Genomic DNA, 25,818 nt, shown 5'->3' with positions numbered 1-25,818 from the left:
TGTTGCATTTATGTTTTTGTTCAGTATAGTTGCGCAAGTCTACTTATTGTTTCAGAATTGGGCCATAGGTTTTCGCCGAGCTTCATTTGGGACACAGGAAAAGCTATGCTCCAAAATAAAATCCTAAAGTAAAGTATAATGGTGCATGCTTTAATTTTTTTCAGCTCAAAATAACTGAAGCGGTCAATCTGATTCCATTTTGGACAAATCAATATATTTCTCCCATTTATACCGACACGAAAAAAGCTTTGTTTAATGTTTCTACCGTTGATAGTCAAATGCACTGTTCATAATAACTAATAAAGGTTAATAGAGGTTGGGTAAAATCATTGCTCAGCGGTTGTAAAAAGGCAGGTGTGATTTAAGAAAGCCCCTGTGAGCTGCTACTGCTCGTGAGTGTAGTAGAAAGGGGGATGAACTGATTTGAAAGAAAAGCTATTTTGAAAGAGAACTGAAGGTAAATTATGAATAAATATTTTCTACAGAGTATAAGTATGTGGTTGGCATTGTACAATTAGAAAAAAAATGGGATCTCCATAGACTTATTAACAAATAAATACACTATACACTAGATTTTATGGAAGATTTATTCCTTCATTATGAAATGCAGTCATGTTTTGTGTCTAGAAAAGCTGGCATCTACACATTTCTATCTACACAACTGACAGATATAGCAACTTGGACTCGGGTGTAGACAAAACATAGTAAATGTAAATCCGGGACACTGCAATTGGTATGATATGTTATGTTTCGTATTGGTATGTATTAATTTGTGGATGTCCATCATCCATTTCATATGGTATGTTATGAATTACAATTTGTATGATATATTAAAGTAGCTAATTAGCTAAAATGCTAAAGTTGTACATGATAATATTAGAACACGCAACCTTTGGGCTGCTATTTGTTTGTGTTACACGCTCACCCAACTTTACTTTTGGCCTTAATTCACCTTCTGTTTTATGTAACCATACCAAACAAAACTATAGCACTAATTTGCTTGTCCCGGATTTACTTTTACTATGTTACGTCTAGCCTATGAGACCATGCTGGGTATAGAGCACAGGCGGCCAGTGGCACCTTAATTGGGGAGGACGGGCTCATACTAATGGCTGGAACTGAATCAAAGGAATGGTATCAAGCACATCAAAAACATGGTTTCCATGTGGTTGACACCATTCCACTCACTCCATTCCGGCCATTATTATGAGCCGTCCTCCCCTCAGCAGCTTCTTGTGGTATTGAGGTAGATCAGGTTTGATTACGACGTCAGTTATTACAATGTCACAATATTTCACCACAATCTCTCCATGGTTTTAGAAAATCAAGTTGTTCAACAGCCTTAAAAAAAACAGGAAAAATCAAGTCGTTACATCTTTGGTCGATACGAGAGAAGATAGTATAGGATAGCATTTCAATTGACCTCCCCCCTTGATAGGTCCAAGAAAATGTGTGAATGAACGCATTAACTTTTTCAATATTATTTGTTCCAAGAGCAGCACAAATATTAACTTTGGAATATTGCAAAATCCGACCGCAACATAGCAAAGTATAATACCACAAATATCCATTATATTACTAATATACACTGAGTGTACAAAACATTTGGTACACCTGTTCTTTCCATGACAGACTGATCAGGTGAAAGCAATGATCCCTTATTGACGTTACCTGTTAAATCCACTTCAAATCAATGTAGATGAATGGGAGGAGACAGGTTAAAAAAATGTTTAAGCCTCAAGACAATTGAGACACGGATTGTGCGTGTGCCATTCAGAGGGTGAATGGGCAAGACAAAATATTGAAGTGCTTTTGAACGCGGTATGTCAGTAGGTGCCAGGAGCACCAGCAACGCTGCTGAGTTGTTCACGCTCAACAGTTTCCTGTGTGTATCAAGAATGGTCCACCACCCAAAGGACATCCAGCCAATGGCAGGCCAGTGGTCTAAAACGGGTCATAGATGAAAGAGGACAAAAGAAGGTTGACACGAATTGTGCAGAGCAACAGACGGGCGGGCTGCAGTTAGTCAACTGACAGTCCAGTACAACATTGGATCCCAAAGGCCAATAAAATAATGCACAACTTGTCATTTCTACCCAATTCGTGTCAACGCCGACGACCTTATAGAGTTGCGGCTGCAGTGGGCTAAGGAACAAAAAGACTGGATACTGGAGAATTGGAAAACATTGCACGGTCTGATGAATCCGGTTCCTGCCATTTCATGCTGATGGGAGGACTAGGGTATGGAGAAAACAACGAGTACATGCATCCATTATGCCACGTGTCAACATTGCACACAATGGGCCCCTTGGTAAAAGTGGAGCAACATTTCAGGATATCTGAATCAGGTGTATCCCTTCATGGCAGCAGTGTATCCATTTTCGAATGGATTTTTTTCAGCACGATAATGCCCCATGCCACAAAGCTAGGATTGCATCCCTGTGGAATGCTTTCGACGCCTTGTAGAGTCCATGTCCCGACGAATTGAGGCTGTTCTGAGGGCAAAAGGATGTGCAACTCAATATTAGGAAGGTGTTCCAATTTTTTTTGTACACTCCATGTATATTGTATTTTCCCTAGAGTCAATCTCTGACTACTATCCTGCAAACAGCACTAAGGATGACATCACTTTCCTATGGTAATGAAGTAACCTAAATTAAAGCACGCATTTCAAAACATTGCAAAGTGGATGGATACTCATTCAAAAGATATGACATTTTAAATCAAGGTCGATTTTTATTGTGCTTCAAATGCAAGAAAGAATGTATGGAATATTTGTTAAATGTTTAAAACATTATTTTAAGGCTACTTGAAAAATACAATGTTCAGACTGGTATGTTGACAATATTGCTCTTACAGTGAAAAAAAATATTATTTGTGCCAATGTAAAAGTGGGGTTGGGAGTACTCAGTAGGGTCTGTAGAATCTGTATGGAATAATTTAATGGGCATTGAATAATATGGAGTGTTGCTGGCATTTTACTACACCCATTCCATTGGACACAATGAACATCGGCAGTCTTTTTCCCCCCCTCTAAGCCAATATGTAATTTATAGGCCTACAGTGTATTGTGTTGGGACTATTGGAATGGGTGGAGTAAAAGTGCTGTCTGGGTATGTAGACTCAGTCCCCCAAGAAATAAAACCCTATTTAGATTCTACAGACCATATTGAGTAATCCCTACCCCACTTTTACAGTGGCATTATATTTTTTCTCTATAAGCCAATATGTAACTCATATGCGGTGTATTGCATTACAGTGAATGGAGTGGGTGGAGTAAGGACTCACCAGCACTCTGTATTAAACCCATTGCTCAGCTCAATAGACCAACTTAAGTTGTGTAGACAAGTAATCCAATTACATATATTTGTATTTTACTAAAAGTGTATTTCTTTACGTATAGCTTTCAACATACCAGTGTTGGTGTAAACTTTCTAAGGAAATGCTGATATAAATACACTACATGGCCAAAAGTATGCTGGTCAAACATCTCATTCCAAAATCATGGGCATTAATATGGAGTTGATCCCACCTTTGCTGCTATAACAGCCTCCACTCTTCTGGGGAGGCTTTCCACTAGATGTTGGAATATTGCTGCAGGGACTTGCTTTCATTCAGACACAAGAGCATTAGTAAGGTCGTGCACTGATGTTGGGCGATTAGGCCTGGCGCGCAGTCGGCGTTCCAACTCATCCAAAAGGTGTTCGATGGGGTTGAGGTCAGGGCTCTGTGCAGGCCAGTCAAGTTCTTCCACACTGATCTCGACAAACCATTTCTGTATTGACTTCGCTTTGTGCACAGGGGCAGCCAAGAAACATTCATTCATTCCTTGTGCTGTTGAACTACTAAATGCAAAGTAAATTGTATCGGTATATGTACTTAACTATCGAGTGCAGTTAGGACAATGGTCATTTGTGAGTGAATTAATGTCCTCTATGTTGTTACTGTATGCAACATGATGGACTGACTGGTTTAAATGTGTATGATGTGAGAATGTATGTGTATGTGATTATTTTAATGAAGGTGATGCCAAAGAAAAATGTCCATCCTGGATGGACGATAAAGTTTTATTCTATTGTTATGCTGAAACAGGAAAGGGCTATCCCCAAACTGTTTCCACAAAGTAAAAAGCACAGAATCGTCTATGTCATTGCATGCTGTAGTGTTACGATTCCCCTTCACTGGAACTAAGGGGCCTAGCCTGAACCATGAAAAACAGCCCCACACCATTATTCCTCCTCCAGCAAACTTTACAGTTGGCACTATGCATGCGGGCAGGTAGCGTTCTCAGCAAAGTCACCTCTTCACTGTTGACGTTGAGACTGGTGTTTTGCGGGTACTATTTAATGAAGCTTGCAGTTGAGGACTTGTGAGGCATCGGTTTCTCAAACTAGACACTAATGTACTTGTCCTCTTGCACAGTTGTGCACCGGGGCCTCCCACTCTCTCTATTCTGGTTAGATCCAGTTTGCGCTGTTCTGTGGAGGGAGTAGTACACAGCGTTGTACGAGATCTTCAGTTTCTTGGCAATTTCTCCTATGGAATAGCCTTCATTTCTCAGAACAAGAAGAGACTGACGAGTTTCAGAAGAAAGGTCTTTGTTTCTGGCCTGTAATCGAACCCATAAATGCTGATGCTCCAGATACTTAACCAGTCTAAAGGAGGCCAGTTTGATTGCTTCTTTAAATCAGAACAACAGTTTTCAGCTGGGCTAACAATTGCAAAAGGGTTTTCTAATGATCAATTAGCCTTTTAAAATGACAAACTTGGATTAGCTAACACAACGTGCCATTGGAACACAGGAGTGATGGTTTCTGATAATGGGCCTATGTAGATATTCCATAAAATAAATCAGCCGTTTCCAGCTACAATAGTAATTACACTGATTTTCTGTATTATTTTAATGTACATTTTTTTTTTGCTTTTCTTTCAAAAACAAGGACATTTCTAAGTGACCCCAAACTTTTTAACGGTAGTGTACGTGTTCGTGAGAGATATTAGCGTGTAGCACAAACTGTTCAGACAGAAGTTGGCAGATCAGCTGTACTGACTTCAAACGAGTCCCAAAACGCTTGTGGGGGTCGTAGAGCACAACATTGTGTTCGTGAGTTTCATCTTTCCATATAGGGGTAACAGTTTGTAAGCCGTTCGGACGCTACAGACATTTTCGTGAGAAGACCGATATTTTGGAATGTCTCATGGTCTGACAAACACCGCTCTAGCTCTGCCACCTTTCACCGCAGATGCGGAAGTGCGACATCGGCGGATTAAGACGTGAAAATCGTCTCTATGGGGTTAAAAATAAAAGTACGTCAAATGATCAAGACATTTTCTTAAAAGGTGGTTGCAATACTGTGAAAAACAGTTGAACGGCATATTCCAAGTTTAACGTGTCTTTGTAGGGGGACTCTTATTTTGAATTAAAAACATCTGCATAATTTCCTGCTGCCACAATAACAGTAATCAATTTCTAGTTACAATGTCAGTTACATTTACATTTAAGTCATTTAGCAGACGCTCTTATCCAGAGCGACTTACAAATTGGAAAGTTCATACATATTCATCCTGGTCCCCCCGTGGGGAATGAACCCACAACCCTGGCGTTGCAAGCGCCATGCTCTACCAACTGAGCCACACGGGACCACATGTTACATGTAAAATGTCTGAATTCAAGTAGATCCCAGGTAAACAACAAAACAAACAAAAATAATAAGACATTTTCATTAATAGCACCCCCTCAACCCAACTACTACAGTAACTCAGATCCCCTTCTCCCTCTCTGTGCTCTCTTTCCCATCTCCTCGCCCTCAGTCAAATGTTTTTTTAGAGCCTCAAGTTCCTCTCCATAAACCCAGACTTCTCCTCCTCTGCAAGTAGTCAGATGTGAGTCTCCTCTCCCCTTCTCCCTACTCCCATTATCTGTAGTCAGGTTTAAGTCTCCACGTCCCCTCCTGCCCCTTTGCCCTGTGGAAGTTACAGATGTTTCGGAGTAGTTCTCTGAAGACAGGGGTCTGGGTCTGGGTCAGTCTGGGGGTGAAGTGGTCCAGGACCTCCTTGGTGCTGGCCTGTCCATCCACAGCTCCCTGGAATGCCACAAAGTTTCTCAGCTCCACTAGGAGCTCATCGTGTTCCGTAGGGGGGGCAGGAGGGCCTGAGGGGGTACGCGCACCCCCCTCTTCCTCTCCTCCTTCATCCCCTTCTCTCTGGGGCAGGCTGAGGTGGTTCCTAGCTTTCATGCGGGCCAGTAGAGTGGAGGAAGAGAGGGGGGCCGTAGTAGAGGAAGAGCCTCCCACCTCTACCCCTTCTCCACTGAAGTGAACCCCCGGGATGGGTTTCCTAGCGATGGTTTTCTTGATGATGGCAGCGTCCTACACAGATAAAGCAGATACACTGGGTTACAACAGAGAACAGAATAATGAAGAACAGAGGAATATCTGACTATATGTTTCAGCAGGGTCATGTTCATTAGGCACCTAACAGAGGAAAACAGACCGAAACACGGAGGGACTACCTGGATGTGTCCAATAAGGAACACAAATTTCCATTTCCACCGTCACTAATAGAAAAATAATGTGTAGGCTAATCACCTTCTGATGGCATTCATAGTGCTTTAATAAAGAAGTGCAATAGACTACTGAGATGGTATACAAATAACTTTCATCTAGCCAGGAATGCATGACTCAAGATATTTTGATATGCACTGCAACCTAATCCACTGATTGTAATGAATTTTAGGTTGACAATTAGTCCATTGTTATATTTTAATGTTAAAATAAGTCTCTATTTTCTGTTCAATAGAGATACATTTTCCTACATCTTTACGTGCACTACTATCACAGATTAATATATTTGGTGTTAATTCACCTCGGTAGGTGGAAAATAAAAACACATTAGCTAGATCACTACCTCGAAGTAGAATTTACGTTGGAAGTAACCGTGTTTTAATCTAACAGTAAAGTAATGATTAATTCCCCCCACAAAACGTCGCTGTCATAGCCGAATACGCAGTGAGGCCAATGTGCTCGCAATGGACAATGCTAATTTCGCGTGCTCCGTATCGCAGATCCATATCTCGGTTGTAAAATAGACAGCTGAGAAATGAAAAACAATATACCTGCACAAAGCTGAGAACATCCTCTCTTCAACTGAGACAAGTATTACCACGGCCTAAAACAGCCACTGTGGTTGGTAGATAAAAAAAATCTAGCAGCAACTTTGATTTGTTTTTTGGCATAACTACACAAAGAAACACAAAAAAATGATGAGCATGCGTAGTAATGTTTCTAAAACAAGAACAGCATTATTAGTAACAAATAATGTGGTATATTGCTTGATTTAATGTCATATTCTGTGACCCGAGTATTTTAACAAAAATATCACACAAAACATTTTAGCTGCCCCTTTAAGGTAACCTTGGTAACATGGCTGCTGGAGTCATCACATGTTCCTTCACTAGTAAAGGCCAACAACGTCTCTTTTTGCTAGCAGCGAGAGCAAACTCAAACATTGTTTTGTTCCCAAGCTAGGTTGATTTTCAATGTAAATTGCCAAGAAACACGAGGACAAAGTCTCACTTTAGTAGACTTCAGAGTACATTAGACCAACTTTTATGCCTGTGCCCAATAATTCTAAAAACAAATATTTCAGCGCACAGTGCTCACAGCCCCCCAGACAGGCCCCCCAGACAGACACTTTTTTTATTAAACGCTCACACTGTAGAGCCCGGAGAGTTACCACACGCCAACGTGGCTGGTGAATTAGACATTCTTACCCACCAACGCCAAAATCTACCTGCATTTGTCAGGTGGCGGCTGTTAATTTTATGCCCTGAATATTACACAGGATAGCTGTGTTTTTCTTATAGCTAGAATCAGAACACTTTTTTTTCAAAATAAGTGCAGTGGAAAAGGCAGTAAAAAGTGGCTCGCTCATTATCACTGCAGCAGGTCCTGGCGAAACAGGAACATGGGCAGGGCACACACTTTCATTAGAGGAATTATGAAGACAATGCACTATACTGTTTATTTTGCAGTGGTGGCAACAATTAAGCTACTGCACAACATACGGGAAACACAGTAGTCTCCGGTTGAATTTTTTAAGACCATTGAAAACTGACATAAAGACATTTTAAAGGCCTTTCATTTAGCTAAATTAATTAAAAAATACATTTTAAGGACCAGCAGACACCCTGTGAAAAACATTTTCTTTTGTGTGCCCTAATACAAATATGTTGTCTACCTCAGCGGTGCTGAGGTGTGTAGTTACCTTGCATTTGTCCTGAGCTGGGACAGGTGTAGCAGGAGGAGCAGACAGCAAAGGATTCTTCTTCTGACCAAACCTCTTCCTGTAGACACACAACCACCCACACACATATTCAACTACAATACCCATAGTCCTCCACTCAATGTGGAAGTCTACAGTGATAGCCTGTGTGTGCTAGCCTGTGTATGGTCTAGGCTATGTGTGTGTGTGTATTACACACGTGTACACGCAGGCTGTGTGTGTACCTGGCTGGAGCTGGGGCAGGTTGGTTGTAGGGCAGTCTACAGTGCTGTCTGGAGACCTTCAGAGCTCTCAAAGCGTCTTTAGCTACTCTGTTAGCTTCAGCTTCCACCAGGACAAAGTCTGGATTAGATGCCTCCATGATGGAGTCATGCTGCATCACACTGTGGATACCTGGAGAGGAGAGACCGAGACAAGAAGGGTTAAAGATGCACTGTGTAGCTTTACTTTCCCCTGGGATTGTAGGACAAAATCATTAACACAATTTGTGGTTAAAGATACACTTTCTCTTAATGCAACCGCTGTGTCAGATTTCAAAAAGCTTCACGGCAAAAGCACAATATTCAATAATCTGAGAACAGCGTTCAGCCACAAAAGCAAGCCATACAGTTACCCGCCAAATTGTGCAGTCAACAAAACTGATAAAAAGCATTATAAATCTTCACTTACCTTTGCTGATCTTCGTCGGAATGCACTCCCAGGACTCCCACAAGAAATGTTAGTTTTGTTCGGTAATGTCCATCATTTATGTCCAAATAGCTATTTTTGTCTCGTGTTTGGTAAACAAATCCAAAGTCAAGAAGCGCGTTCACTAAAAGCAGACGAAATGTCAAAAAGTTCCGTAACAGTCAGTAGAAACATGTCAAACGATTTTTTGAATCAATCTTTAGAATGTTTTTAACATAAATCTTCAGTAACGTTCCAACCGGAGAATTACATTGACTTCAGATGTGCGATGGAACAGAGCTCCCGCGCATGGTCAGAGCATGGTCAGGTCATGATAGACCTGACTAATTCCTGTCTCCTTCGGCCCCACTTCACAGTAGAGGCATCAGACAAGGTTCTACAGACTGTTGACATCTAGTGGAAGCCGTAGGAAGTGCAAACTCATCCATATCCCTCTGTGTATTCAATAAGGGCTTGGTTGAAAATCGACCAACCTCAGAATTCCCACTTCCTGTTTGGATTTTTTCTCATGTTTTTGCCTGCTATATGAGTTCTGCTATACTCACAGACATCATTCAAACAGTTCTAGAAACTTCAGAGTGTTTTCTATCCAATACTAATAATAATATGCATATATTAGCAACTGGGACTGAAGGGCAGGCCACTTTACTATGGGCACCTTTCATCCAATCTACTCAATACTGCCCTGCAGCCATAAGAAGTTTTAAACACCACAAACAAAAAAACACACACACAAAAACACCGTTTGGTTCATGCTAGTTCATCTTCTACGGTTCAAACGAAGCGCTTCACCTTCAGCCCAGCAAAACGTCACCTGGAAAATAATGCCTCGTGTGCAGAGGTACCCGATCTCTTGAAACGCGTAAAGAAAAGTACGATAACACTTTATAATAACTTTCATGAATAAGCATTAAGGCGATATATAAACTACCAACAAATATATTTCATTACTTGTAAACATGTATTAACATACCCGACTTCTTGAAGAGTTTGGCCAGTACATAGTCGTCGCTCTGTCTCTGGTCCCGTTTTTCCGGCTGCCCCTCGCGCTCCTCTTGTCCTTTGTAGCTCCTCTTCTTCACCAGGTAGGAGATGCGATGACCCTCGACCTTGGCCCGTTTCTGATTCCCGTGTTTGTTTTTAGGTCCTTCTACTGTCGAGTCACAGTGCTTCCTCTTCTCCCGGTGTTTGTAGGGACTGGAGCCGGGTCCTTGAGAGTCTCTGTGTTTGTGTGGACTGTGTTTGTCTCGGTGTTTCTGTGTGCTGGGACTGACGGAGTCAGTGTGTGAATGTTTGTGTGGATTTGGGCTGGTCACGGGTGAGTCTCTGTGTTTGTGGGGCAGAACGGAGTTTTGGTCTCTGTCTGGGTCTGTGAGTATATGAGCATTGCTTCCCTCCTCCCTAGAATGCTGTGTGTCACATTCTGTCTGGGACTGTCCAATAGGAATATCTGCCTCGCCCTGGTTGGCTTCCTGGCTGTCCGTCAGCCTGTTGTTCTTATTGAGAGAGATGTTACTGCGAAAAGGGGTGGTCCTGTCTCCAGGCCGGGGCGATGGGGAAGGGATGGCTCCACCTCCAGTGGAGCTAACATTGTGATTTGTTACAGAGTGTCTATGGTTAGACCTTGGTCTGACTGGCTTCTTAGGAGCTTGGACATCAGAACCCGTACCTACACAATGAGTGGAAATAAAAACGAGTGGAAATAAAAACAGACACAAAACCAATAGGAAAAGACAGGCGGAACCACGTGTGTGTGTGTGTGTGTGTGTACCTGCAAATATAGCGCTGGTCTCAGTGCCCTGCGTCCCGTCAGGGTTAGATAAGGTAAACAGCTCGTAGACGTCGTTGGACTTGAAGAAGCGTCGCTGTTTGGGGTCCTTCAGAACGCGGTTGGTCAGGAAGTGTTTGAAGATTTGCCTGAAGGGACAAAACACCAGAGGTGAATATTAACACAGTCTCTCCTGATGGTGTTGGGAGGAGAATCTCAATAGGTCCGTTAATCATAGATGAAGAGCTACTTGAAACGTGGACACAGTAAAAGGACCAGAAGTAATTGTAGTCCTGTGGTCGGTCAGCTGTTCGTTCCCCCGCACACACAATTGCTAATGACCTATCCGAAATGGCCCGACTATATGTGACAAAGTGAAAATCTGACACCCCGACCCTAACCCGATAATATAGAAAATGCACTGTAGGCTACAGTCAGATGGCGGAATGATTTTGAGACAGGTTACTGCTTATAAATTTCCAACTTTTTGGTAGGCTATTTGGCAGTCAACTTGTCTATAACTAGACACATGCAGCTTCTCTTCTGTCATTATATGTTGCCCTAGAAGACTACATAAACCCTTGCTCACCAGAACAATGTCATAAATCCATAGAACGAATGCGTCAATAGAGTTGACATCGGTAAAGTTCTCGGTCTTCTCGGCTTCTTTCACAGAGCAAAGACATTTAGGGACCGGGGAGAAAATGCAATAAAAATGTTAGAAACTGGACAGGTTCTCTGCGCAAAATGTTTTGATATCATTTTGACCAATAGAAAGCTGTGAAAACGACCCAACATGTTTCTGATAAGATCTCAGTTTGGCTTGACTGCATATTTTATGCGGTTGACATACTGTCAGCTTTTAAGATGCTGATGAAGACAGATACCATCTGTAGAGGTGGGTAACTATGCATATGCATTCTCTTAAGACCCTGAAATTATTTATTTATCCACTCCTGTTCCGGAGTCAAAATGTTGCCTAACATGTGGTGTATCATTTTACTGCAAGAAATGCTTAATTCTGCAGGAGTTAATATGTGAGAGGATATAGATCTACGTTTCGTGTCCAGATTTCACTGTCCATTTAACCCATCTGAATAGTAAGCTACAGTTCCCTTGACGTGCCATAGGCCTATTTGAAGTCCCGTCTTGTGACTGTGGAATTTGTATAGCGCTCTCACGACGACACACATAACATAGCTGGCACTGCTATCAATATTTTTTTTAACCACTTCACCAAATCTTTCCCAAACATTACTTTTCTGGCCCTCGCTTCTCTTTAATTTCAACTCTCCATTTAACATAAATTGTTAAAATTATGTTTTTGCACTCAGACATTGTTCTTTCTGCCTAACTTTTCCCAGGAAGTGTTCTGTGCCACTAGGGGCTCTAAAACTACTGTTATGTGACCAACAAGCACGCTTACAAGTCACTCCCTTGGCCTCCCTTCGGAAGAAGTGCCCGTGACACACTCAGTGGAGAAGTTGTCCAAAGAAGCAGAGGCTACATTACGGGACAGAAATGTGTTTCGGGACATCGCCAACATCGCCAAGTTTACCACCTCCGTCACCGGCTTCATCAGAGAGTGCACCGATGACGTTGTCCCTACAGTAAAGGTCAGATGTTTTCCCAACCAAAGGCCCTGGATTAACACTGAGACACATGCTAAACTAAAGGACAGAGACACACTACACATAGGGCTATTGCAGCCAACGTAGCTAACCATGAGGCTAAGGAAGTAGTCACGGTCACATGATGAAGTCCCACTACAACCTCCGTAGAACCACCAAACATGCAAAAAAGACAATACAGGAATAAAAGGTGGAATCCTATTGCACTGGCGCCAATGCTCAATGCATTGGGCAAGGATGAAAATGCATTACGGATTACAAAGGACAAACCAGCCAACCGTGAGCTACCCAACGATGCCACTCTACCAGATGAACTTAAAGCCTGTACTCTTCATTGACAATACCACAAGCCTTGCATAAAGGCTCCCGCTGTTCCGGATTACTCGCTCTCCGAGGCTGACCTGAGTAAGACCTTTAAACGTGTCAACACTCATAAGGCCACTGAGCAAGACAGAATACCAGGGCGCATCCTCCGGGCAGGAGCAGACCAGCTGGCAGGTGTCGTAACGGACATTTTCAACCTCTCCCTGTTCCAGTCTGTAAATCTCCACATGCCTCAAAATGACCATCCATCGCTCCTGTTCCCAAGAAATCTAAAGTAACCTGCCACAATGACTACCGCCCTATAGCACTCACATCTGTAATCACGAAATGCTTAGAAAGGCTGGTCATGACACATCCACGCCATCAACCCCAGACACCCTGGAGCCACTCCAGTTTGCATACGGCCTCAACAGATCCACAGACGACGCCATCTCAATTGCACTCCACACTGCCCTTTCCCACTTCGACACGAAGGGAAAATCCTATGTGAGAATGCTGTCTATCGACTGTAGCTTAGCGTTCAACACCATAGCAACCTCCAAGATTGTCACCAAGCTTGGGACCCTGGGACTGAACACCTCCCTCTGCAACTGTCTTGACTGGCTGCATCACTGCTTGGTATGGCAACTGCTCCACCCTTGTCCGCGAGGCCCTACAGAGGGCGGTGCGGACAGCCCAGCACATCACTGTGGGCGAGCTCCCAGCCATTCAGGACATACACACCAAGCAGTATCTGAGGAAGGCCCAAGAAATTGACAAAGACTCCAGCCACCCCTGCCATAGACTGTTCTCTCTGCTTCCGTCCAACAGGCAGTACCAGATTATTAGGTCTCACGCCGACAGGCTCCAAGAGAGCGAGAGCCTCTACCCCCACCATGGACTATATGCACTGACAATACGCACACTCACAGGTCTCAACCCACACACGCATACACTGACACTCGACACCACGCACCCACCCACCACTTACGCTGCTGCTAAATTGTTTACTATTATTATTTATCCATCCTGCTACCAGTCACCTTCTCCTAAACCCCGCCTACATGTACACATCTACCTCAGTTAATGCAGTATACCACCTGCACATAAAATGTATTTCTCGTGTGTGTTTTTTTTAGTTCTCCTATTTTGATATTGAATACTGCACTGTTGAGAAGGGTTTGCAAGTTAAGCATGCCACTGTACTTGTGACAAATAAAACGTGAAACCAGAGAGCGTGCAACGTCAGCCTGTTTCTTTGGGAAGTCCATATACGAAAATGTATGCACGCAATACTGTAAACCGCTTGGGATGAAAGCATCTGCTAAAACGGCATATCATATCATAATGGTGCCCGCGAAAGTAAATGTCACCCTTCTTGATGCCTTTGGCAAAATGCAGCGAGCTCCGATCTATGCAACGTCTGTATTTGAACCCCTCAGGAAGTGAGGGCTGTACCTCGGTGAATGGCCAGTGATATGAATAAAGTGGCCCTCCTTCCCTTCCTACCTGTGGTAGATCTTCTCCTCAATGGTCCCAGCGGTCAGTAGCCTATAGACAGTCACCTCCTTTTTCTGACCGATCCTCCAAGCTCGCTCTCGGGCCTAGAGGACAACAACACAGGGACATGGGGGTGTGAGTGTGTGTGTGTGTGTGTGTGTGTGTGTGTGTGTGAGAGTGTGTGTGTGATCCTCCACATATGCGCTCGAGCCTAGGGGACAACACAATAGCAGGAGATTCATGGTTAGGCAACGACTGACTGGTTACAGACATGTCTGCGTAGCATGGAGTCTGCCGAACCCTACGGTCAGTGGTGTGTGTACCTGTGTGTCTGTGCTCGGGTTCCAGTCGGGGTCATAGATGATGACTCTGTTAGCTCCGGTCAGGTTGACTCCCAGCCCCCCCACTCTGGTGGTCAACAAGAACACAAAGATAGAGTTGTCCTGGAGAGGAGGAGAGGAGAAATAGGATAGAATGGTGGTCAAAGCATATACAGAACTATTTCTTATACTACTTTTTTTTAATCACTCGTCAGGACATGTCTGATCATGGGACCATATGCGAAGATACCTAGACACTGGGCAGCAGGCTAGACAATAGGCTGTTTTCACACTAGTGATCTATCCCCCCAGCGGTAAGGTTTTTACTGAAAGGTTTTTTCACACTACTGAGCCGAATCAAGCCGATCCAAACCAAGCAGGCCTGGTTACGCATCAACCATAGTTGCTGGAAGCATGCTGAAAAAGACAATGTGAAAAGAAAATATCGGAGCCAGCACAGTTTGGTTCAGGTCTGCAAGAAAGTGTGAAACGGGTAGAATTGTAGACCCTTACTTTGTTGTATCGAGCGATGAGAGGCTGTCTGGAGGCGATGGTGGTGGTACCATCCATTTTCACATAGGCGTAGCCATTCTCCCTCACAAACACCTCCAATATCCCCAACATCTAGAAAGAGACAGCGCGAGAGGAAGAAAGAGTTGTGGATTCGGCCTAACAGGATTGTCAGATTAATATTCCATGGAACCTGAGAATCACCCAGTCAGTGTCTCTGTCCCCCCTCCCCAACACACACATACCTGTCTGGACTGTGTGAACAGCAGGACTCTGTGTTGCTGTTTAAACCAAAGTCGGAGCAGTGATTCCACCACAATCAGTTTGCCGGAACGTTTCCAGAAGCCAAAGTGTTCCTCTTCAGTCAGTTGGTCCTCTGGTATACCCTTCAGGATCTTGGGACCCCCAGAGAACAGGTCCGGGTGGTTACACATCTTACGCAGTGCTATCAGGCCCGCGAACACCTGGAAATGAAGGATAAAAATACAATATATAAATGCATTAATAAATAAAACAGTCACTGTGAACTAGGAGGACGGTGTTCCCCAACTTTGTGGTAGAACTGTTTTGTTTTTCAGTTGATGTGTTCCACGATAGCTCACAAAACATAAGGTTGATCATAGCACAAAAACATTTGGTAAACACAGCATTGAATGAATTTTTGCATCTACCTTGTTAGGATAAAAAAAAAAGAAGCTAGAAAATAATATGCGTTTTCAGTCAACAACATTACATTTCGATTATATTTCCATGATCATATTGGATGTTGGTCCCCTTAAACAAACACATTTCCAGACTAATTATTTCCATAAGGGTCCTAATGAATGATCCGACATAACTAATTCCCTGCAGAAGACAAAGAGTGTGTCGTGCGTTCGCAGTGCACTAGCCAAGTGCTGCATTAGTAATGTGGGTTAATGGATTCAGAGACCACATCAAGGAGAGGACTGACCACTGAGAGTGTGTGTGTGTGTGAGAGTGTGTGTGCGCGCGCGCACAAGGAAATACAGAGCAGTGATGAAGAATGGTTAGTGTAAAAGCCTTTCCTCGGGTCAGAGATACACTCAAAAACCACTGTAGAGCATTCTTCTGACCAGGCATCAGTTATCATACCACTGACCTTACATATCCTAATGTGAATGACACGCAGAGATAACATACAGGTCCCTACAGAAAGCTTTATGCATGCATCATGTCTAGCAAAACCCATAGAATGGCATATCTCAACATTATAGACCATCTCGGGCAGGACTCCAGTGTTAGTGTTAAATAATGAATAAGGCCCGTCTTCTTCCTGGAAGAATAACCGGCGTAAACCAGAACCAGGTACTCGTCTTTCAGCGGGATGCCAGAACGTGTATTTCCAATCCGGATCATAACGTGAGATTTATTAGCTGACCACTGCACTTTTGTTTTGTTTTCACAGTGAAACAGAACGTCAGCTTCGCAAGATCAGGACGGTCGAACGAAACAACATATTTATATTGGGCCTTAAATGAAAATAAAAAAAATCAGCCTGTGGTTACAGCACAATCATTTGTGTAGACAAGACAATTGACTGTTCAAAGCTAAAAAGGTCAATCAATCAAAAGTGTTGATAGATACAATTCTCTGATCAATAACAAAAGAGCCTCAGTGCAGAAAGAGGAGGGGGAGAGCCAGCTGAGAGGAAATGGAGAGGAGGGAGTGAGACTCACCTGCATATCTCCATTCAGTATTTGGTAGACCACTTTGGAGTCCAGATAGCCCTGATACACCTCGCGCTGCTCCTCTGTTAGCCTGCAAAACAAAACCTGGAGAAACACAAGCCTTCACTTTAAAACCCCTTGAGGAAACAAGTGTGTGAGTGGAAATCAAAGACAAGAGGTTCCAGCCTAGAGGCTCTGTCCCGAGGGAGACAATTAATGAACTGAACAGTGTGTGTACGCTTCTTAACACCCGCACACTTAACCCGGAAGCCAGCTGCACCAATGATTCGGAGGAAACACCATTCAACTGACGACCGAAGTCAGCTTGCAGGTACCCCCCCCACCCAAACCCTCCCATAACCCAGTGTCATGGGCCAATTGTGTGCCGCCCTCTGGGACTCCCGGTCACGGCCGGTTGCAAGATCGAATCCCAGGCTGTAGTGACGCAGCAATACTGTGATGCAGTGCCTTAGACCACTGCACCACTCAGGAGGCCCATGGTTATTCATCTTAACAGAACATGCAACGGTGTGCACTTCTTACCAAATTCCGATGCGCACTTTGAAGATGTTGGAATAACTGCCACAATGTACTTTTCCTCAGCCAACAAGACGAGTAATGAACAGCAAAATCACTAGTCAATCTAATATCTCCCATATTAGAAAAGTTTACCTATTCTATTGGTCAGCATGTCATTCTGTGCGAAAAATAAATTGCCTATTCCAAATAGACTTTGGAACAGTAGTGGGACGATAGATCCCAAATTCATATAACCAGTAAAAAAAGAATGTAAAAAGCAATAGGGCTGATCCAACAGATCAGAACATTTAGTTTAAAACACTGATTAACAATTATTTCTTCACATTATAAGAGCACCAATGCGCACAATGCAGTAGGCTACACGGGAATGTTCGTTCCACGGGAATGTTCGTTCCAAATTTTGAAAGAGGGTAGATCTAAAGACGCAACTAGCATGGGTTGCTAATATGACTAGGCTTGTGCCCTTGGCTACTGGACAATACAAGCAAGTTGATTTGAAAACAAATTAAACGTCCCTTTTTCAGGACCCTGTCTGTCAAAGATAATTCAGAAAAATCCAAATAACTTCACAGATCTTCATTGTAAACGGTTTAAACACTGTTTCCCATGCTTGTTCAATGAACCATAAACAATTAATGAACATGCACCTGTGGAACGGTCGTTAAGACACTAACAGCTTACAGACGGTAGGCAATTAAGGCCACAGTTATGAAAACTTAGAACACTAAAGAGGCCTTTCTACTGACTCTGAAAAACAGAAAGATGCCCAGGGTCCCTGCTCATCTGCGTGAATGTGCCTTAGGCATGCTGCAAGGAGGCATGAGGACTGCAGATGTGGCCAGGGCAATAAATTGCCACGTCTGTACTGTGAGACGCCTAAGACAGCGCTACAGGGAGTTAGGACAGACAGCTGATCGTCCTCGCAGTGGCAGACCACGTGTAACAACACCTGCACAGGATCGGTACATCCGAACATCACACCTGCAGGACAGGTACAGGATGGCAACAATCCCTTCCTGAGTTACACCAGGAATGCACAATCCCTCCATCAGTACTCAGACTGTCCGCAATAGGCTGAGAGAGGCTGGACTGAGGGCTTGTAGGCATCACCGGCAACAATGTCGCCCATGGGCACAAACCCCCCGTCGCTGGACCAGACAGGACTGGCAAAAAGTGCTCATCACTGACGAGTCGCGGTTTTGTCTCACCAGGGGTGATGGTCAGATTCGCGATTATCGTCGAAAGAATGAGTGTTACGCCGAGGCCTGTACTCTGGAGCGGGATCGATTTGGAGGTGGAGGATCCGTCATGGTCTGGGGCGTGTGTCACAGCATCATCGGACTGAGCAAGTTGTCATTGCAGGCGATCTCAACGCTGTGCATTACAGGGAAGACATCATCCTCCCTCATGTGGTACCCCTCCTGCATGACAATACCACCAGCCATACTGCTCGTTCTGTGCGTGATTTCCTGCAAGACAGGAATGTCAGTGTTCTGCCATGGCCAGCGAAGAGCCCGGATCTCAATTCCATTTTCTGCTCATAGGCTCTGTATCTGTATTTTTCTCCAAAACAATTGGCCAACGGCAGTTTTATTTATCAGCTAAAACATTTTTTATTATAATAAAAATCTGCCAAAATCCGGCCAACGGAAACACTGGTGTAGGTGTGTGAGATCCAACCAGATATTAGCTAGCCACCCTAATGAAGACCTGCTCCTCTAGTCAACGGAGAAACGAGTGATTACACTAATGAACAGTGTGCACAGGTGCTGTAGCACAGCCAGCACTATTCACAGGGAGCCAGTCAAGGATAGAAAAAAGGGCTGAGGGAGGGCGGGTGGTGATGTAATTCATTGGGAGAAGCCCCGAGTAAAATAGACACACATATACAATTGAAGTCAGAAGTTTACATACACCTTAACCAAATACATTTAAACTCGGTTTTTCACAATTCCTGACATTTAATCCTAGTTAAATGTCCCTGTTTTAGGTCAGTTAGGATCACCACTTTATTTTAAGAATGTGAAATGTCAGAATAATAGTAGAGAATTATTTATTTCAGCTTGTATTTCTTTCACCACATTCCCAGTGGGTCAGAAGTTTACATACACTCAATTAGTATTTGGTAGCATTGCCTTTAAATTGTTTAACTTGGGTCAAACATTTAGGGTAGCCTTCCACAAGCTTCCCACAATAAGTTGGCCGATTTTTGGCCCATTCCTCCTGACAGAGCTGGTGTAACAGTCAGGTTTGTAGCCCTCCTTGCTCGCACACGCTTTTTCAAGTCTGCACACACATATTCTATAGGATTGAGGTCAGGGCTTTGTGATGGCCACTCCAATAACTTAAGCCATTTTGCCACAACTTTGGAAGTATTCTTGGGGTCATTGTCCATTTAGAAGACCGATTTGTGACCAAGCTTTAACTTCCTGACTGATGTCTTGAGATGTTGCTTCAATATATCCACATCATTTTCCTCCCTCATGATGCTATCTATTTCGTGAAGTGCACCAGTACCTCCTGCAGCAAAGCACCCCCACGCTTCACAGTTGGGATGGTGTTCTTCGGCTTGCAAGCCTCCCCATTTTTCCTCCAAACATAACGATGGTCATTATGGCCAAACAGTTAATTTTTGTTTCATCATACCAGAGGACATTTCTCAAAAAAGTACGATCTTTGTCCGCATGTGCAGTTGCAAACCGTAGTCTGTCTTTTTTATGCCGGTTTTGGAGCAGTGGCTTCTTCCTTGCTGAGCGGCCTTTCAGGTTATGTCGATATAGGACTCGTTTTACTGTGGATATAGATACTTTTGTACCCGTTTCCTCCAGCATCTTCACAAGGTCCTTTGCTGTTGTTCTGGGATTGATTTGCACTTTTCGCACCAAAGTACATTCATCTCTAGGAGACAGAACGCGTCTCCTTCCTGAGCGGTATGACAGCTGCGTGGTCCCATGGTGTTTATATATGCGTACTATTGTTTGTACAGATGAACGTGGTACCTTCAGGCGTTTGGAAATTGCTCCCAAGGATGAACCAGACTTGCGGAGGTCTACAATTGTTTTCTGAGGTCTTGGCTGATTTCTTTTGATTTTCCCATGATGTCCAGCAAAGAGGCATTGGGTTTGAAGGTAGGACTTGAAATACATCCACAGGTACACCTCCAATTGACTCAAATGATGTCAATTAGCCTATCAGAAGCTTCTAAAGCCATGACATAATTTTCTGGAATTTTCCAAGCTGTTTAAAGGCACAGTCAACTTAGTGTAAGTAAACTTCTGACCACCTGGAATTGTGATACAGTGAATTATAAGTGAAATAATCTGTAAACAATTGTTGGAAAAATTACTTGTGTCATGCACAAAGTAGATGTCCTAACCAACTTGCCAAAACTATAGTTTAATAACAAGAAAATGTGGAGTGGTTGAAAAACGAATTTTAATGACTCCAACCTAAGTGTATGTAAAGCTCCGACTTCAACTGTATAAAACCTCTGGTAAACCCCAAGATGTACCCATTAAAACCAGCAACGGTCGTCAAAATTGAGAAGGTAAAAAAACACATTCTGATAAATGTAACAGCTACATAATGAAGTAAGACAACTTAATTTGTAAAACCCCATCAAATATTGACTGTATTATTGCACGTAGACAATTGTATAATGAGAAAAATAAAATAAAATCTCAACATTTTGTTAGGAATTCAGCTATTCAATTGAATGTCAAATATTTTAATGTTATTTGTAACCACACATGCCAACGTTATTAATCCATATATTGCGCTTTGTTTTCATTATGATCTAAACAAACATCAACAATTTTCTAAATCGGCAAAGGGGAACACTTACTGGAAAGAGATCGTTTTCTATTCTCTCATCACGTACTGTAGTTGCCCATCAACTTTGCAAAACAAATGGGTCAAAACCATGTTGTTCTATGTCTACAATTTCTGATGGTACCTCCATCCTTTTCCCCCCCGATAGTGGAAAGTCCAGCAGAAAAGGTGGTTTTGCACAGGTATGAATATTGTCCGTTTCTATTTTGAAAGCAATCGGTGAAGTTCTCAAACACAGCCAAATAATGGTGAAGAATGGTGTATTCTCAGGTGGGCGTGCCTTGAGCCTTGCTATTAACAACTACTGTGATTATTATTATTTGACCATGCTGGTCATTTATGAACATCTTGGCCATGTTCTGTTATAATCTCCACCCGGCACAGCCAGAAGAGGACTGGCCACCCCTCATAGCCTGGTTCCTCTCTAGGTTTCTTCCTAGGTTTTGGCCTTTCTAGGGAGTTTTTCCTAGCCACCGTGCTTCTACACCTGCATTGCTTGCTGTTTGGGGTTTTAGGCTGGGTTTCTGTACAGCACTTTGAGATATCAGCTGATGTAAAAAGGGCTATATAAATAAATTTGATTTGATTAAGTCACTGGCTTACTGGTGCTCTTTCATGCCGTCCCTAGGAGGGGTGCGTCACTTGAGTGGGTTGAGTTACTGACGTGATCTTCCTGTCTGGGTTGGCGCCCCCCCTTGGTTTGTGCTGTGGTGGAGATCTTTGTGGGCTATACTCGGCCTTGTCTCAGGATTGTAAGTTGGTGGTTGAAGATATCCCTCTAGTGGTGTGGGGGCTGTGCTTTGGCAGAGTGGGTGGGGTTATATCCTTCCTGTTTGGCCCTGTCCGGGGGTATCATCGGATGGGGCCACAGTGTCTCCTGACCCCTCCTGTCTCAGCCTCCAGTATTTATGCTGCAGTAGTTTATGTGTCGGGGGGCTAGGGTCAGTTGGTTATACTTGGAGTACTTCTCCTATCTTATCCAGTGTCCTGTGTGAATTTAAGTATGCTCTCTCTAATTCTCTCGTTCTCTCTTTCTTTCTCTCTCTCGGAGAACCTGAGCCCTAGGACCATACGTCACGGCAAACCGGGCATGATGACTCCTTGCTGTCCCCAGTCCACCTGGCCTTGCTGCTGTTCCAGTTTCAACTGTTCTGCCTGCTGTTATGGAACCCCTACCTGTTCAACTCTTAATGATCGGCTATGAAAAGCCAACTGACTTTTATTCCTGATTATTATTTGACCATGCTTGTCATTTATGAACATTTTGAAAATCTTGGCTCTCTCTAATTCTCTCCTCTCTTTCTTTCTCTCTCTCGGAGGACCGGAGCCCTAGGACCATACGTCAGGACTACCGGGCATGATGACTCCTTGCTGTCCCCAGTCCGCCTGGCCCTGCTGCTATTCCAGTTTCAACTGTTCTGCCTGCGGTTATGGAACCCCTACCTGTCCCAGACCTGCTGTTTTCAATTCTTAATGATCGGCTATGAAAAGCCAACTGATATTTATTCCTGATTATTATTTGACCATGCTTGTCATTTATGAACATTTTGAAAATCTTGGCTCTCTCTAATTCTCTCCTTCTCTCTCTCTTTCTCTCTCTCGGAGGACCTGAGCCCTGGGACCGTGCGTCGGGGCTGCCGGGCGTGATGGCTCCTTGCTGTCCCCAGTCCACCTGGCCTTGCTGCTATTCCAGTTTCAGCTGTTCTGCCTGCGGTTATGGAACCGCCACCTGTCCCGGACCTGCTATTTTCAACTCTTGATGATCGGCTATGAAAAGCCAACTGAAAATTATTCATGATTATTATTTGACCATGCTTGTCACTTATGAACATTTTGAACATCTTGGCATAGTTCTGTTATAATCTCCACCCAGCACAGCCAGAAGAGGACTGGCCACCCCTCATAGCCTGGTTCCTCTCTAGGTTTCTTCCTAGGTTTTGGCCTTTCTAGGGAGTTTTTCCTAGCCACCGTGCTTCTACACCTGCATTGCTTGCTGTTTGGGGTTTTAGGCTGGGTGTCTGTACAGCACTTCGAGATATTAGCTGATGTACGAAGGGCTATATAAAATAAACTTGATTTGACTTGATTTGATTTGATTAAAATGGTGCACAGGAACACGGACAGTCACCGCGAAAACAGCGCTGACTACGGGTTCAGTTACGGCGGGCGGACAGCGCCGATCTCGACGCGGCACGCCCGATACAACTCGCAATGGGCACATTCTACATACCTGTGGTTCGTTGAGGTTTGCTTGGCATTGTGCAGGAACAGGTCTGCAGTGTGATACTGCCTAGTTCTTTATGCTAGTATTCTTATTTCCCCATTTCCTCAACAACGTAGAACTGTAAACTGTAAAAAGAATTGCAAAAAGACTACAACCTCTTTCGGTATCCCCGCTACATGAGGGACAGAAAGGCGTAGAGAAGGAGGGGAGGGACAGAAAGAGACTCGCACCTGTTCATTCTTGTCAGGTAAAGAGAGGTTGGCCTTCACGTCAGCCTTCATCCGTCTGAGCAGGTAAGGGTTAATGGTATCCCTCAGAACACACGCACACTTATACGCTGTCTGGACCTAGAAAAAAACACAAAAAGACACAACAATTCAAGACACGCGCACAATTTTACACAGCCTGGACCTATAATAACCAAGACGCACAACAAACAATTACAACAAATGACAACAAAGACACCAACACAATGGCTCAACAGCCCCTTGGGTAAACATACATGACACACACACGCGCCTTCTGAAGGGTCAGATGAACAAACACTTGACTACGACACCTATAATGCTATAATGGAACATTTGTCCTGGGGCATGTTTGTCGTTTAGCCCCCCCCCCACCTCCCTCTATCCACTCCTCCCTCTCAGCAGATTGGGCCATTAAACATTGATCAGAGTGCTTATGGTGGTCTCTAGAGGGGGACCTCTCTCCCTTTCATCAGCTGCCTATAGTGTGTGATCCAGTAAACGGCCTCAGCGCAGGGTCACGATTTAACCCTTTAACCGTTTGTTGACCATTCATCAGTCATCCACCTCACTGGGGGGGGGGGGGGGGGGGGGGGAGATCAGAGGGACAGCCAGCAGGGGGCAAAAAGTGTTATAGCTGCAGGGGCACTATATAACACAGAGCTAGAGAGGAGAGGGAGGAAGGGAGAGAGAAAGATAGGACTATGGAAAGAAAGAGCGAGGGAGCGTGAGTTGAGGGAGGGGAGACGGAAGATGGACACAGATGGGGGGGTTAGAGAGAAAGACAGAGGAGCGAGAAAGGGAAAGGGGGGGGGAGCTATAGAGAGAAAGAGTGCTTTGCCCGCTCATCATTTAATAACTTCAATAATTAGTAAAGGTTTTTTATTATCGACAGCGGAAACACGGATGGCCATCTAAAAGCAGCTAAATAATTAAATCCAGTCAATGTGTGTGTGTTACCTCTAGAGCCAGTTAAATAATTAAATCCAGTCGGTGAGTTATTAATGACTGGACACTAATGACTGAGGATCATCGTTTAGCAGCTCACCGCCTCTTTCTCTGTCCATCCCTTCTCACGCCCCCCTCCCTTTCGTCCACCCTCTACCTCCCTCCCCTCTATCCATCCCCTACCTCTCTTCCACCCCCTCCATGTGAATACAAATGTGAATCAAATCCTGAGGTCAAATCCTGAGAAATGACCCTTTAACAATTGTAAGCTCAACTCCCTGCTTCCCGAAAATGACGAGAGCTTCTTTGATGCCAAATCGTGTGGCTGTGTGTTACCTGTACAGGTGAAGCGTTGCTGTAGCCCCCCATGGTGATGGGTACAGAGAACTGTTCCATAAAAATAGGCAGCGTGCCCAGTTTGCCAGGGAAGACAAAGTCAAATAGACTCCACAGCTCCTTCAGATTGTTCTGCATAGGACTGCCAGATAGAATGAACCTATGAGGAGTACGGAACTAGAGATGGAGAAAGGGAGTGAAAGAGTGAGAGATGAGGAGAGTGTGTGTGAGAGAGAAAAAGAGGGTGAGAGAGAGGAGAGAGCAAGCGGGTAAAGGGAAGAAAAATCTTGATTAGCAGCTTGGCTGGAACAAAACACTATACTACATACGTATACTGTAGCTATCCAGGACCAGGGGTGCTGACCAATAGTTTATTGAGCTGTGTGAGCGTACCTGTTTGCAGGCAGTGGTAATTCCAGCGTGAGGGTTGCGGATCTTGTGTCCCTCGTCCAGTATAACGTAGTGCCAGCCGTCGTATCTCTGCAGGGTCTCCTGCATGATCCTCACGGCTGAATACGACGTTATCAAGACGCCGTGACATGCTGCCATCTCTGAGATCAACTTCTCCTAGAGAGAGAGAAAAGTCAGCCCCCGCATCGCTCTCCAGTGCCCAAATGACTCGCCGCCACATGGAGTGCCCGCCCACGCACTTTCAGCATTTAGATAATAAACCATTTCACCTTTCCATTGAGTTAACGATGGTGGATTGGTTGATTTCCAGTTTAGTATAGAAAAGTATCGTCCAACCCATCAGGTATCACACTGCACCCTCATATGCCATGTCTTGAAATATGCAGACAGACAGATTAAAAGTACATTTACATTGTAATACTTCTGACATTCACTAACTTTCGGACTTTATAGCATTCCCAGAAGGCATGGATTATTGAGTCGTTGTTAGTGGTACTGTAGAATGAGAATATTGTCACGTGTAAATTTCAGTTTATTAAGCATAATTTTTTTTAAATCATCTTGTCAATATTTTTATATCATCTTGTGCCAAT

At 43.9% G+C, this 25,818-nt stretch overlaps 1 protein-coding gene across 1 annotated transcript in view; it reads right to left on the bottom strand.

Moving 5' to 3' along the window:
- Positions 1–2,711: 2,711 nt before the first annotated feature.
- The window catches only part of ercc6 (excision repair cross-complementation group 6), a 54,833-nt gene continuing 31,726 nt past the window's right edge, over positions 2,712–25,818 (bottom strand). The window contains exons 12-24 of the mRNA XM_071379481.1: positions 25,208–25,381; positions 24,815–24,991; positions 23,516–23,632; positions 16,700–16,795; positions 15,248–15,466; positions 15,006–15,116; positions 14,496–14,615; positions 14,182–14,276; positions 10,742–10,887; positions 9,944–10,639; positions 8,508–8,676; positions 8,266–8,344; positions 2,712–6,368 (exon numbers count right to left, since the gene is read on the bottom strand). Coding sequence (XP_071235582.1) covers positions 5,916–6,368; positions 8,266–8,344; positions 8,508–8,676; positions 9,944–10,639; positions 10,742–10,887; positions 14,182–14,276; positions 14,496–14,615; positions 15,006–15,116; positions 15,248–15,466; positions 16,700–16,795; positions 23,516–23,632; positions 24,815–24,991; positions 25,208–25,381 — 2,652 coding nt within the window. The 3' untranslated portion in view covers positions 2,712–5,915. The remainder of the gene's footprint in view (positions 6,369–8,265; positions 8,345–8,507; positions 8,677–9,943; positions 10,640–10,741; positions 10,888–14,181; positions 14,277–14,495; positions 14,616–15,005; positions 15,117–15,247; positions 15,467–16,699; positions 16,796–23,515; positions 23,633–24,814; positions 24,992–25,207; positions 25,382–25,818) is intronic.

Source organism: Salvelinus alpinus, chromosome 32 (genome assembly GCF_045679555.1).
Source record: "Salvelinus alpinus chromosome 32, SLU_Salpinus.1, whole genome shotgun sequence".
NCBI lineage: Eukaryota > Metazoa > Chordata > Actinopteri > Salmoniformes > Salmonidae > Salvelinus > Salvelinus alpinus.
This window is presented reverse-complemented; position numbering and strand designations above follow the sequence as displayed.